Consider the following 15457-nt stretch of genomic DNA (forward strand, 5'->3'; position numbering starts at 1 on the left):
CTCAGTAACAGCCAACATGGCTCTCTGTTCACTAGAGACACTATAGAATGGATGCTTGATTGTTAACACTGTCCCGGCCAACCACGTATATATACGTTATTGGGCTCCATGCTTAACACATTGGTTGCCAACAACGAGAGATCTCGTTGTTGGCCGCCATGCGTTGGTTGCCAATAACGAGATTTAGTTATTTAATCGTCATTTCTTTTATTAGCGATATCCATTCATTTTTCATCCGTCCAGCCTGACATTATCATTGGGAATGGCTCTGAGCTCGAAAAGGGCAAATACCACTCCCTATCGTCTCCCGGATGGTAATGCACATCATTGGATTGGATTGAGTGAAAAAGTGCATCAGAGAAAAACTCCGCCCCAGGGTTTCCCCACCTCTGGCAAGCAGTGTCGTGTTACCAGATACACTGGCGAGGCTGGAAGCAGCTTGGATCATGCGTTTCGGACTATAACGTTGGATCAATAAACGCGATCAATATTTGGAATGGCGATCAGGAATTGGATTCATCTTTTTGCAGAACATCTGATCTGAGGTAAGGAATCTATGTTACCAGTTTTGGGTTAATCAGAGTTGTTTTTCACAGATTTCACAACGTGTGTGAGTGTGTGTGTGTGGCGTTAGGCACTGAGCGCGGCACGAATAAATGATTTTTAAGCCCGCTTTTGTATCGTGCATAAGAACACAAATACTCTCGATAATCTAGTGTTTATTTGAAAACGATTCATAAATCAGCCGGAAAATGATAACGTGTTTTGTGTATTCCAGTAAATGGCTATTTTCGCGGAATTTCTCTGAAATTACTAGAACTCTCCGAAACTATACTCGTATTCAAAATGGTATAAAACGGAAATGTACTGATGAAAAAACAATCCGTTTCGTACATGTTGACTGCAAGCAAGTCATTGATAAGTGATGGGTGTATTAGACACAGCCATAATTTAAGATATAGTTTATGCGTTCGCAAATGTGCTCGTCCTCCCATTCATTAACGTGGTGGCATCCAAGCGATAAATCGCCATATCCGGCTGGCAACCAATGTGTTAAAGGGCCAACAACGTATATATACGTTATTGACTAGTTTTAGCTTTTATTCCATTTTAATGGCCTACTCAATGTCACAGAGCTGTATGTTGGCTGGAAAATGCCATTGGGATTCGGAAAAGTGCATTACTGGCCAGATCCTGGTAGTGGCGCCGTCTCGAGAATGGAGTAATGCTTGTTTCAGACCTGGTGTAACTTTTTTTTCATTCCGGGTACATTTTTCTGTTAGCCTGAAGCTAACCGCTTCAACCGATCGCCTGGAATACTTATTGCAACGCCGAATTCAGTATGCAGTAAAGGAATATAGCATCAGCCAATGGACATATCGATCTACCAGATGGCGATCAATAACTGGTAAATTATTTTTGGAATCCAACCGGCCACAGGCAAGAGCGATTTGACGTCAATTTCAGCCAAGAGTTTTATTTGTCACGGCATACAAGTATACAGTGAAATGCGGGGGGTCTTGCCCGCAACGATTGTGCATAATACAATAATAATAATATAATAAGAATCCAATAGAACGACATTGTGCAATAATACAAGTAATCAAAGTAGGGCATATCGGTATATGTACATAACGTAATAACGAATGCCGTTATTGGTAATCAATAATCAGAAACGACTTCCCCCGCGCCCCCCTTTCATGCATTCATGGTGGACCATGATACCGATCATATGCATTTAGATTTTTAACTGTAGCTTGTGTAGGGCCGAAACGCCAAACGATTTAACGTTATTAGCTTAGCGCCCTATAACTAGCTTTGCAGGAATTACCCTAGACAAATGCGGTATAACGTTCATATTCACGACGCTATAAAATGGGAACGTATTGAAGAAAAAATTATTTCTTTATGGCATATTGAAGGGAAGGTTTATACTGTCAATGACAATGGACACATAGCAATAATATAAAATATAGATTTAGCTCTACAAACAACCTCACGCACAGTGAAACGTTGTTATGAGAAGCTGGCCTCATAGAGTGAGATTAGACGGATCCCAATGGCCGGGAATGTGTTAAGAAGAGTGTTGTTCTTACAGCACTCAACTAGATGTGACTGATGGGCCAATCAGAGTAACCAGAGTACATTATGTAATATCTTCAAGGAAGCGGATTGGATATCTGACATGGTTTGATTCTGTTGATATCCAGGGGGATAATCATTTTCACAACAACAACAAGAACAGTTCTAACATTTTGGGTGATTTTACAGATTATATTGAACAGTGTTGAAAAACACAATCTTTCTTGTACTGAATCTTTAACCCTTTCACTACCAAAAGGTTAACCCTTTCACTGCGACAATACAAACGGTTAACCCTTTCACTGCCACACAACAAATGGTTAACCATTTCACTACCTTCTGTAGTGTGGTAGTGAAAGGGTTAAGAGAATATCTTAAAAATAGCAAGTTATATCACTATGACTGCTAAAATAATATTTTGTCCATATCATTCAGTCCTACTCTCAAATCTGCACCACTCAGGCTGGGGGGAGGCGATTGATGCAGGGTTGTGCAGAGGCTTTGCAGAGGACCCAGAGCCCCCACACAAGACCCAGAGGAATACCCCCTCAGGCCACCAGGGGATGGTGGTGGGGGCAAATATCTTTTCATGAGGAGATGACAGTTAAAATGGTAGACTTACAAATAGAAAAAATAAAACACATAGAAACACACACAGACACCACATCACAAACGGACACTTACCACGCTGTCATTGGCGAAGATCTGGACATTATCAACAGGGCAGCTCAGGTGTTCAGAGATTTTCCATCGGACACTTCCTACCGTCTCGTTGCTGTGCGCCTACACACACACACACACACACACAGAGAGGAATTGTCTCTATTGTGGATTCATTGTATATAAAGGTGCAACACTGGGGATCCATGAAGGCTACTGTACCTCAAGAGAAAAGGTGTCTTTGGTCGACTCGTAGGTGACGTGCAGGGCGACGGGGTGGCCGTTGTACGAAGCTCCGTGAGGTAGAATGGTGCGAGGAACGGAGTAGAGATCCTACAGAGAAACACAAAGCTTTAGCTCAACTCTGCTCACAGCCACAAACATGCTTCCCAGTGCTAAACTATGATACACACGCTTATGTTTGCTCGTCATATATTTACAGTTATTATCATAGTGATGAGCTACTCGTGGGTGAAGAGGGCGGAGCTTACCTCTATTGTGATGACATAACGCTCGGCCAATAGCAGCAGTCTCTCAATGATGACCAGCTTAGTGGATCTGGAGGGAGAGAACATGCCTAGTTAAACGACAAGGCTCTAGCCCAGGATGAGAAGGACTAGAAGGACTTCCCTCCCCAGTGTATGATGGTTCATGGTGGCTAGTGAATGATGAATGCTCTAGCCCAGGATGAGAGCAGGACTAGAAGGACTTCCCTCCCCAGTGTATGATGGTTCATGGTGGCTAGTGAATGATGAAGGGTCTTGGCTCCAGGATGAGAAGGACTAGAAGGACTCCCCAGTGTATGATGGTTCATGTGAATGAGTGACCCCCAATGCTTCAAATCGTAAAAAATTTATTAAGACAAGGAAACATAGCAAGAACTTTCAGAAAACATTGTTAATGTAATGCCAAAGAAACGGGCATGTTATTGGTCAGTTCCAAAAAGTTCATGCTGTCTGAACCTTTACTTTATACTATTGTACCGACTGTATACTTTACAATAGTTAGGGTTCATTGTATTGACTGTATACTTTATACTAGTTGTATTGACTGTGTACTTTATACTAGTTGTATTGACTGTATACTTTATACTAGTTGTATTGACTGTGTACTTTATACTAGTTTTATTGACTGTATACTTTATACTAGTTGTATTGACTGTATACTAGTTGTATTGACTGTGTACTTTATACTAGTTGTATTGACTGTATACTTTATACTAGTTGTATTGACTGTGTACTTTATACTAGTTGTACTTTATACTAGTTGTATTGACTGTATACTTTATACTGGTTGTATTGACTGTGTACTTCACGATAGTTAGGGTTCATTGTATCGACTGTATTCTTCATAGTAGTTGGGGTTCATTGTATTGACTGAGTACCTGGATGGTGACTGAACAGACGTGGCCACGGTCGGCATGGCAGTGGCTGTCAGCATCTTGGTTGCCCTGGTAACAGCATGAGTCAGAGTAGGACCACCCAGAGCAGAACTAGCAGCCTGAGAGTGAGAGTGAGAGAGAGAGGTAAGACTTCTATGCAAGACTCGTCTCCCGTCTCTTCTATGATGAATGCAACTACAACTTACTCACCTCAAGTCTTTTGTAACAATCAGCAATGAACTTCTTGTGCAAGGACACAGAATCCTACAGGGACAAAGGACAAGTCAGAACAAATTAATATACAGTAGTATGGCCTGTTCAAAGCTTTGCAGCTCTCATTACATGCATGCTTTCAAAGATCAAATAGACAGGCTCATCTACTGTTAATGGGGAGTTGGACATGTTATGGAAAACTGATTGATGCCTACTCTTTGAATGGATTTCGCAGCCTAAAATGTTATTTAGGCACTATGTAAAAATGGTAAAGTAAGTAAAATGGCCAGGGTTTGAAGTCTTAACCTCTTAACAGGTGGGGTACGTGCACGGGCCGACGTGTGCGGAACGCACGCAAGTGAGGGCACTTTGCGAGCGTCTAGCGGCTCTGGGCTGCATTTTTCGCTGCACATATAATATACTGTTCGATAGATCCATTTGTTGTTGTTCGAACGGCACCTCACTCAACCAAATCCGTGCCTCGGTTCTCGAGTTACATGACGATATGTCAGGCAAGCGCCTTTTTACGCGCCACGTGTCAGATGACCACCCCGGACTCCAGACGCTCCAGAACTGCCAATCATCCACTGATGGCGAAAATTATTAGTCAGCGTTGTAGCCAACGAGTGTAGGTTTCCAACGATACCCCACGTGGGGGGTGCAAATAAGAGAACCTAGAATTTGGACCTGTACTACATAAGACTTCAGGCTATGGAACCGCGGTGTTCCAGCTTATACCTCTATGCTGGACTATTGGAATATGGAATCTTGCAACCACTACAGAAAAATGTGAGTACACAAGTTCAAGTTCAACTCAAGTTCAGACCTCCGTTACTCCATTTCATTAGCACTAAAAGTGATTTTCCTTTTTTGTATTAGTAACTTCAGAATGTTTTCTTTCAAAAGAGACCAGGCTCATGCATGTGCTATAAGTATAAAGGATAAAGCTAAGCTTTGCAAAAAAAGTATGCAGTCCTCAAGTTCAAGTAAAATAATTGCCACTTTTCTGGGTGCCTGTTAAGAGGTTAAACAAGCTGTGCACACGTATTGCTCATTGTGATCTAACAAGGGGGACACAATAAGTAAATTAGCTTTAATTATTTCATTAAACAATTTAAATAGCCAGGCAGGAAAATAAGCATGGTTTTGAAATAACAATAAAACAGCTGTTTAATACAAGGGAAGAAAGAGACACTTGAAAATTAATAAATAAAACAAATATGCTCCACAGATCTAAGGAAGTCATATAAAATGGTTAAACAGATACATAATATGACATAATATGTCCCCTTTAAAAATAAATACAAAAAGCCTGTGAGCACACATGCAGAGCCCAACCTTCTTCATCTTGGGGTTGAGGTTGGTGTAGCTGTAGGTAATGATGAGCTGGATGGCTTCATTAGCTATCTCTTCATCTGGGGTCTCCATGGCGATACGCCAGATAAAATCCATCCCTGCCAAGTCCAGGCGCTCCACACACTGCAGAAACACACCGTGATATATATATATATATATATATATATACACACACACACACACAGACAATATGAGTGGGAGGTCCAATTCCCTCTGTGTTTTTAATTTCATTGAGACAGTAGGGAGGTCAATAGGGAGACAGATTACTAGTGGAGGCAAAGTAATGATTCTAGAGGGATTCACACCCAGGCCGGCAGGGAGACACGACGTCTTAGAAAAAATAAATAACACACATCCTCCGTTTCTTGGTGCTGAGCCAAACTGTAAAAACAGTAATACATAAAACAAAGCGGGGCTCGCAACTCACTTGGTGCTCCAAGGTGTTTTAATTGACAAAATAACAGCAGTAGATACAACGTTTCGACCGACCCTTCCGGTCTTTTTCAAGTATGAATACAACACAACACATTTTTTAGAAGGAGATTTTTTAGAGAAATATATATATATATATATATATATATATATATATATATATATATATATATATATAACTGTGTTTAATATATATATATTTCTCTAAAAAAATCTCCTAAAAAATTTCAAATGAAAAGATAAATTGTTACTTAATCATGTATAAAATGTATAAATCATGCAAGTCTTGGGACCGCCCCTGATCACCAGGTGGGGCTGATATCTAATCTATTTAATTTCATGTATAAAAAGATGTCATTTTTTGGGTTGTATTCATACTTGATAACTGCTGTTATTTTGTCAATTAAAACACCTTGGAGCATCAAGTGAGTTGCGAGCCCCGCTTTGTTTTATAGACACAACGTCTTAACCATTACACTGTGTCTGGGAAGTGGGAACAATTCACTTATGTTTTGATTACGTACACTTCTAATGTATTTTGCTATGGACCTCGGGCCTCATTATCAGACAATAAAGTAAAAGTTGAGGTGTAAAGCTGACCAGTTGGGTCCCCTGGCGTTTGAGGCGATGGTCACACAGGTTGACGTTCTCAAAGAAGGTCTTGAAGAGATTGAACCCTGAGGGACAGATTTGAGAAATGTATGTTACCACGTCCAAAATCAAATGCTTTAAAGAGGACAGTTGTTTATCGTGCCATCAATCATTTGAATAACTGCCCACTGAACATAAGTAAATTGAATAGCAAAGTGTCTTTCAAATACCACCTGAGAATGCACTACTTAAATATGTGAGCAAAATATTCTGATGTTTATAATGATATCTACAATGTTTTACTGTTTTTAGATTATCATTGTTAATTAACACTTTGAGCGCCACTCACGGCTAATCTCGGGTTTACGATCGTGACGTTGAAAGCCACGTCACGGCTTTTCTCGGAATTAAATTTTTTTATTAGCGATCTGAAATCATATTGCATCACGCGAGCCTACCGTTGGAGATCCAGGGGCCGCCGGCGATCAGATGTGAAAAAAGCGCCCCCTATCGTCTCCCAGATGGTAAATCACCCTTTTGGAATGGACTCAATGAAAATGGATGGGGGAAAAAAATATTCCAGTCCACATTTTACTTCTCACCCATGCAGCCGGAGTTACCAGAGTTCATTCTGGAGCCTCTGAGCCGCGGCGATCATGGGTTATACTGTACACACGTTGGATCAATATACTTATCAATTTTTTCGAATGGTGATCAGGAATTGGAATATACCATTTGGATACCATCTGATGTCAGGTAAGGAATCTATGTTATCAGTGTTAGGATAATCAGACTTGTTTTCATGAAGATATAAGCGTTTCCACTATATGTGATATGGCTGTTTCACTGTAAAAGCCATGAGGAAATAATAGCAGCGATTATCAGCGCACGGCACGAGCGTGCGTGCGCACACATATACTATCGACCATCTAGCGTTTATTTGAAAACGATTCATAAATAGACCGACAAATGATAACGTTCTGGAATATTCCAGTAAAAAGGTGTTGTTTTTTCTTCGAAACCGAGTGGTTTTCAAAATGCTATAAAAAGGAAATGAAGCGATAAAAACACAATCTGCTTTGCCAATGTTGACTGGAAAATGATTCTTTGATAAGCGATGGGCAGATTAGACACATAGCATAATTTAAAACATAGATTAGGCGATATTAACGTTACATGGGCCGTGGACCGTGGTATCAACGGAGTAAAAAGGAAAACACGGCCCGGCACTGAAAGTGTTAAGTGAATTGTCATATGTATCTCATGTATTGTTATGTTTTGTGTTGTCTTTCTGTGTGGACCCCAGGAAGACTAGCTCGCCACTTAGGTGGCAGCTAATGGGGATCCTTTTAAACAATAAACAATAAACTATTATGTCAGTTGCAGGCTAATTGCCCTATTTTACAATGATCACTATGTAATGAATGGATCATAAAAGGATGTGAAGGTGCATCTTCTGGCAGCATGACTCACCATTCATGGTGATCTCATAGGGCTCCAGCTTCAGGATCTTCTCCTTGAAGAGCTGCTGTTGAACATCACTCTCCAAGTCATGTTGCCCTTTAGTGAACCATTCAAAACACAACTACACACGCACACACACACATTAATACTTTATTTGGTTCCACAAATTATATTACATAAACAGGGAATCAAATGTATCAGGGCCAAGCAGCATTGAACACTTAAGGGTACACATAGCACCTCCTCTTTTTTTTTTATCTACTTTTTCTCCCCATTTTCTATTTTTCTCCCATCCCAATTTCGTATTATCCAATTCTACCCTCCCCTGTCTCGAACGTTGTTAGACCATGCCTCCCACTGGTCGGCTGCAATGTGGACGAAGCCTTGCATCACGTGTCCCCTCCGGTACACGAGGAGGCAGCCGTCTCATTTTTTATTTTTTTTTTTAACTTTTTTTTTTTTTAGCGTTTATCGCTTTTCTGGTCAAGCATGACCGACAGTTGCAGGGTGAAACGGGAGAGAGAGCAGGGGGAGACATTCGGCAAATGACGGCGAGTCCGGGAATCGAACTCGGAGTCAACCAGATCCGTGATGCAGCACGGAGTCCCGCGCGAGCGCGGTAACATGGTGTGCTACTGGAGCACCCCGTCTCATCTTTTCACCAGCACAGCGCAATCTCTCAGCGGCGAGGAGTAACGCGTGGTAGGCTCACGCTGCGCCCGTTGCTTCCTGATTCTGCTGTACAGGCGCACCACCCGACCTGTAGGAGTCGCTGTCCACAACGTCCGAGCGTCTTGCCTCCTTCTCAACGTGGCTAAGCTGCCAATAATAGCTGAGACAGAGCAATATTTGGCAATTTGTTTGGCTTTTCTTTTAGACATTGCAGCAATTCTCAGACCGGTCATGGTGCATTTGTATACATGGCCAAGACTTCCGAATACAAGTACACTATATCTACACCTATACCCAAGGTCGACCATCACACTGAGCAGTGGTTGGTATTTCAAGTTTCTTTTTTAGTTGTCATGCAGAAGTACAGAATACTTTTATACAAAATGCTTCTTTCTGTTACACTCCAGAGACTGTGCTAGACAAAATAGATAAGTACAAAATAAGTATAGCGAGTATAAAATAGAAGTCAAGTACGTAGACAAAAGTGTTCAGTATATACATATATACAATGTACAATGCAGAGTAGAAATACCTGAGTTACAATACAATATACTATACAGTACAAAGCAGAAATGGGATGAGGTACAATTTAGGTACAATTTACAGTAAGGTATGGGTTGTGCAAATTCTTTACCAATAAATATAAAGTGTGTTTAGGTGTTCTAAAGTGGGTGCTGCAGTGAGTTGTTTGTTTAAAGTGAGTGTGTGAGTGTGGGTGTGTGTGCTGCGAGTGCATTTGATGGTTGTTACATAGTGTTATTGTCATTTAGCATTCTGATGGCCTGAGGATAGAAGCTTCTTCTGAATCTCTCTGTGCTTGCCATGAGACTCCGGTATCGATTGCCTGACCGCAGCAGTTCAAAGAGGCAGTTGTTTGGGTGGCTGGAGTCTTTGATAATTCTCTTAGCCTTACCCATGCACCGCTTGTTGTAAATGTCCTGGAGAGTGGGAAGCCCCCCTCCAATTATGCGTTCGGCTGAACAGGCCACTCTCTGTAGTCTGCTACGGTCTTGTGCGGTGCTATTCCCAAACCAGGAGGTGATATTGCCAGTCAGGATGCTCTCTATTGTGCATGAGTAGAAGTTCTTAAGGATATTCTGACTGACTTGGAACTTCCTTAGGCGCCTGAGGAAGTAGAGGCGTTGCTGTGCCTTTTTCACAACACTGTCAATGTGTGTGGTCCATGTCAAGTCCTCGGATATGTGGACTCCGAGGTACTTGAAACTGTTCACTCTCTCAACCGGTGCGCCGTCGCTGCTGAGGGGGCTGTAGTCCCTGCCCCCCGACCTCCTGAAGTCCACAATCATCTCTTTTGTTTTGCTGACGTTCAGGGAGAGGCAGTTCTCCTGACACCACTGCGACATATTCTCTACCTCTTCCAGGTAGGCCCTCTCGTTGTTGGCAGAGATCAGGCCCACCACTACTGTGTCATCAGCAAATTTGATGATTGTGTTGTTGTTCCGCTGTGCCACACAGTCATGTGTGTACAGGGAGTAGAGGAGGGGACTCAGAACACAGCCCTGGGGGGCCCCTATGTTGAGCGTGATGGATGAGGAGGTGCAGTTGCCTGCTCTCACCGCCTGGGGTCTACCCGTCAGAAAGTCCAAGACCCACTGGCAGAGGTCATAGTTCAAGCCCAGGTCCCTGAGCTTGGCTATGAGTTTGGAGGAGACTATGGTATTGAATGCCGAGCTGTAGTCGATGAACAGCATTCTCACATAGTTCCCCTGCCTCTTGTCCAGGTGTGATGCTGCTGTGTGCAGCACATGGGCTATGGCGTCCTCCGTGGACCTGTTGGGGAGATATGCAAATTGCAGGGGGTCCAGGTTGATGGGGAGGGAGGAACAGATGTAGCCCTTCACTAGCTTCTCAAAGCACTTCATGGCTATGGAGGTGAGAGCTACAGGGCGGTAGTCGTTGAGGCAAGCGGGCGTAGATTTTTTGGGTACAGGGATAATGGTGGACTTCTTCAGACAGGTGGGGATGACGGCCTGTTCTAGGGACAGGTTAAATATGTCAGTGAATACCGGGGCCAGTTGGTCGGCACAGACTTTTAGGACGCGGCGGGGGATGCCGTCCGGTCCTGCTGCCTTCCTGATATTCACTTTCTTAAAAGGTCCTCCTCACCTCATGTTCTGTACACTGAATCTCCATCAGCAGCGACCCCCCCTCCATTGCAGTGGTTTGTAGGCTGGTGTTGTTATTCACAGCCTCAAACCTCGCATAGAAGGTATTGAGATAATTTGCTAAGGAGATGTCACTGTTCAGTTTGAGGGAGGTGCCTTTGTAATCTGTCATCGTTCTGAGGCCCTGCCACATACCTCTAGAGTCAGCCTGTTCAAACTGAAGTTCAACTTTTTGAACTATTTGATATACTTGTCCCAGAAGGCCTGGTCCATGTACAGATCAAAGGTACAGCCTATTTCTATGACCAGCACCTCTCTGTGGCTGGTGTCAACAAAAACAACATCCGGTGTATTTGGTATGTTAGCAAAGACATCGTTGGTAAGGCCAAACCAATCTGGTTGCACTAGATGGTGATATGTTCCGTACCGCATCAGACACAATGTCCACAATACGGTCATGATGAGCGATGTACAGGTGTTTGTATGCATTACATCCGTTTGTTATGTGTGCAATGGATTCTAGGTGTTGTGAATCCTGATGGTTTAAACAGAATGGACTGTGAGTTTGAGGATACCAAGTGGACAGATTGTATTTAGTGGGTAATACCTGCAGTCTTGCTTTGATGGTAAATTTGAAAACAGCCTCACCAACAGCGGCGTTCTTAAACACTGAGTGTGAGACTGAGTGGTCAGCAAACTCCAAACAAGCTAGCTTTCCCTGTAATCTGAGTCCACACCAGTGCTGCCTGATCTCAGACTGCTTCATGCTAAGCAGAACCCTCCTTGCAGAGTCTCTGTGCAGTTCGACAGTCTCTTCCTGCGGTGTTGTGATGTTGGCCTTCACAACCACACAGGGGTCTGTGATAAGTTCATCAGATACAGGGACTTCAGTCTGTGTGTTGGGTCTTGTCCATTTCAGCTGAACGCCAGTCTGGTTGCAGAGGTCATTGAGATCTGGCCAGTCAGACCAGACCCCGAGCCCTTGGCCCGAGAGTCCAGTTTCCCAGAGTCTTTCTTCCTGAAGCCGAGGAAGTTATTCTGGTCTGCGGTGGCCAGGGGGATCTTCCTTCTGCGTAGATCCAGCAGGAGAGAGGCCCTGGCCATTTCTCTGATGATGACATCATCATTGTTAAGCATGTGGAGCAGGTGGGCTAGCCTGGTGGCTATGTAGGTCCACTCGACATTGGAGACTCCCAGCCCTCCCTCTCCACATGGGAGAAAGATCATGCCCCGTGTGGAGTGTGTGTTGAGGCCTACCCACTTTGACCAGCTGAACAGTTTTGTTTGTCATTTCTCTCAGTGCCTTGAGAGGGATGTGTACATTGGCAAAAAGGTGTTGAATGTTTGCCAGAGCCACCTCTCTCACAGCCTGGAACTTCATGAGGACGGGGAGGGGGGACAGGTCAATCAGGTGTAGACGATGGAGAAACTCTGTAGTGAGCTCCTCAACCTGCTCCCCCCACTCTCCAGCGATGTTAAACCTGTGGCCAAGGTATGGGTAGGTCTCATTACGGGAATACACCTTGATGGGTTGGCCCATTACAAGAAAGGAGGGGGGCTTGTCATTCTTGGACTTATACCAGCGGTTGCCTCCACTGCGTCGCTCATGGAGTACGGCGCACTTGGCTTGCTTCACCTCCAGCCCTGACCACTGGAGGAACTCATCAGTGCATGCCAGCATGTTAATGATGACATCTTCCTGTCGTGATGACACCTGCACGTCGTCCGCGTATCCCTGAACAGGATTTGGGGATCGGACATGCAGAGGAGCGCACTGGTAAATCCACTTCATCCACTGGTTGAGTGCTAGGATGAAGTTCACGGCACTCCAGGGACAGCCAGTTTTTAGTCCCACCTTCAGTGCAATCGGCTCTGTGAGCTGCTGCCCACAGATAACTTGGATAAATGAACCTTGGTATACACTGGATACAATATTCACAAAAGGCTGAGGCAGGTGTATTTCCTCTAATGTTTTTAACATCGCCTCATGGGAGAGTGTACCAAATGCATCTCTAAAGTACAAAAACACTGTGGACTTTACACACACACAACTGTAATAGATAACAAGAATAGCCTGTATTCCTGTATGAAGGAAGCAAGCCAAGTATGCGTGTGCACGTGTGTGTGTGTGTGTGTGTATGCGTGCAAGTGTTTCCTCTTCTACGCAATGGACAAGCTGCTGCCTCATCGTCCCAAAAGAATAAAATGTTCTATTGATTTCAGAGCATTTTAGTGTCACATTTGTCAGAATTATGTTTCGGTGGCCTTATCATCCAGCCAGGAAGAAACTCTTGAGGAAAACATGAATAATGAATGCCTTTCTACAGCGCTTTTCTAGTACTAGGACACAAATTGTTTCTCAGTATGGGTGGCTCTAACCCTCTGCCCACTGAGCCACACAGGACCTACTGGAGGACTGTACCAGTCGTGCCACAGTGAGAGAGAGGGCTTTAGTGACCTTGCAGCCGACCCCCCCCCCCAGATAACTCCAGTGTGTGTTAATGTGTACCTCTCTGTCCAGCTCACAGACGTCAGGTCCTGACACCAGGCATTCCCAGATCTCCTTGGCTCTGTTCCAGACCAGGTAGAGACTGGCCTCCTGCAAGAAGAAGGCCAGGAAGCGCAGGTGGCCATCCAGATACTGTGTGTGTGTGAGTGAGTGAGTGAGTGAGTGAGTGAGTGAGTGAGTGAGAGAGAGAGAGAGAGAAATCAGACCATCTTCAACCCAAAACATACATTAGCAACATCTACGGTAACTCTGTCGGCCTCGTAACCCCTGTTTAATCAATCTGTTACCAATACACTTGCCGTGAGATGCATGGCCCAGGTTGCGTTCGTACTGTCTGAGACAATGATGGTTGAAATAAAACATAGCAATACTGAGTCTGTAATAAATGGCAGATGGAACTTGATAATGGAGCACAGGAGCAAATGTGACTTGCAGTCTTGTCTTTATTTCAGGCTCATACAGCCATGCGTTTAAGGCAGCATTCTACAACTTCCGGCAACGACAGTGATTTCAGTCACTACAACATGAGCATTAAAATGGTTTGCTCTGGCAGCATGCCAGCCCCTCCCTTACTGAAACCCAGAGAGAGTGCAAGGCAGCAAGCAAGACAACTGCTCAGCTGAGCCAACTCACAACATTAAATGTTTGTGGTAGCTAAACTGAGGAGTTGTAGGCAAAATCATTAAGCTAGCTTGATTAGCCTACGTTATGAGGCTATTTCCACATCACTGGAAAATGATTTAGCCTCCATCTGAAGATCATCCTGAGTTCGGATCACTGGAAAAGGATTTAGCATCCATCTGAAGATCATCCTAGTTCGGATCACTGGAAAAGGATTTAGCATCCATCTGAAGATCATCCTGAGTTCGGACCTGTGTTGCTTCTCTGTACCTTTTCACAGCAGCCATTTTGACATGTCACCACAGGGTAAACACAGATGTGATTAATAACATTAATCATTACGGTCCCATTCCATTTAGGTGTGCCAGGGCCAAATGTGGTCCGACTGGAATGGTTGCGACACACCTAAATGCAACAGGACCATAATAAAATGTTAGTAATTACCCTGCGATGACATGTCAAAAATGGCTGCCGTGAAAAGAGCCTATTCTCACTCTGGGAACGGTGGCTTGCTTGGCCCCATTTCCGAAGTACCCAAGTGTATGCTTCAATCACACCAGCTAAATGAGACAGGAAGACGTACCTCCTGGTAGGTGTACCGACCATCCACCAAGGTGGAGCCCGAGAGGCCGTTATTTCCAGAGGCCGTCACGGCGAGCCGATGGCAGCACACCAGGGATCCTGTGATCAGTTTGACGATCTCAAAGTTCTTCTTCAGGTCCTGGATGATGCTCTGAGGTGGGAGGGGGGAGGGGTGGTTACTATGGCAACAAAAGCCAGTGGGTACATTTGATCTGTGTCATTAGGGTGTGGTGTGTGTGTGTGTCACCTTGTCCTGCTTCTGATACGTCTGCTTGATGAAGGAGCGTGTGATCTCGTGGAGCTGACGAAGAGCAGGAACCACCCAGACCGCCTGAGGACTGCTCTGCTGAGAAGCCTGGACACACGCACACACCTCGTGTTACTCTTCATATACCGACTTCCAGTACAAAAAGAAAAAAAGATAAGCATAAGCAGGGCTTGACATTAACACCTGCCATCAAAATGAGAGTAGAATTCGGCAGTGGTGTGTAACTCTGTCACTCTTACCAGCCACTTTGGCGGGTAGACCATGCAGCGTCACCGTTTTAGAGTCGTAGTGAAGAGTCGCTCTCTCCCTCTACGCAGTGCACACTTACTTGCGTTGCGCGTAATGAGAGTCTCTCTGTCTCAAGTAGCCAAACTAAAAACGAACTGGATATTTGGATTGTGTTGAGTGTGTGTGTGTGAGATTTTTGCCTGGTGAAAATGCTGAGTGGCTAGTGACTTTGGAAAACCACTAGCCACAGTGGCTGGTGATCCAAAAAGTTA

The 15457-nt window shown here is 44.1% G+C and overlaps 1 protein-coding gene across 5 annotated transcripts in view; it reads right to left on the reverse strand.

Annotated features, from left to right (window-relative positions):
- Positions 1 to 15457, reverse strand: part of usp24 (ubiquitin specific peptidase 24) — a 150228-nt gene that overhangs the window by 70060 nt on the left and 64711 nt on the right. For all 5 annotated transcript variants that reach the window (XM_084309162.1, XM_084309163.1, XM_084309164.1 and 2 more), the window contains 11 exons: positions 14937 to 15044; positions 14691 to 14840; positions 13487 to 13618; positions 8189 to 8300; positions 6725 to 6801; positions 5675 to 5815; positions 4334 to 4387; positions 4127 to 4242; positions 3234 to 3300; positions 2965 to 3075; positions 2767 to 2865 (listed from right to left, as the gene is read on the reverse strand). In XM_084309162.1, the coding sequence (XP_084165288.1) occupies positions 2767 to 2865; positions 2965 to 3075; positions 3234 to 3300; positions 4127 to 4242; positions 4334 to 4387; positions 5675 to 5815; positions 6725 to 6801; positions 8189 to 8300; positions 13487 to 13618; positions 14691 to 14840; positions 14937 to 15044 (1167 nt within the window). The remainder of the gene's footprint in view (positions 1 to 2766; positions 2866 to 2964; positions 3076 to 3233; positions 3301 to 4126; positions 4243 to 4333; positions 4388 to 5674; positions 5816 to 6724; positions 6802 to 8188; positions 8301 to 13486; positions 13619 to 14690; positions 14841 to 14936; positions 15045 to 15457) is intronic.

Source organism: Notolepis coatsorum (genome assembly GCF_963971535.1).
Source record: "Notolepis coatsorum genome assembly, chromosome: 2".
NCBI classification, from domain to species: domain Eukaryota; kingdom Metazoa; phylum Chordata; class Actinopteri; order Aulopiformes; family Paralepididae; genus Notolepis; species Notolepis coatsorum.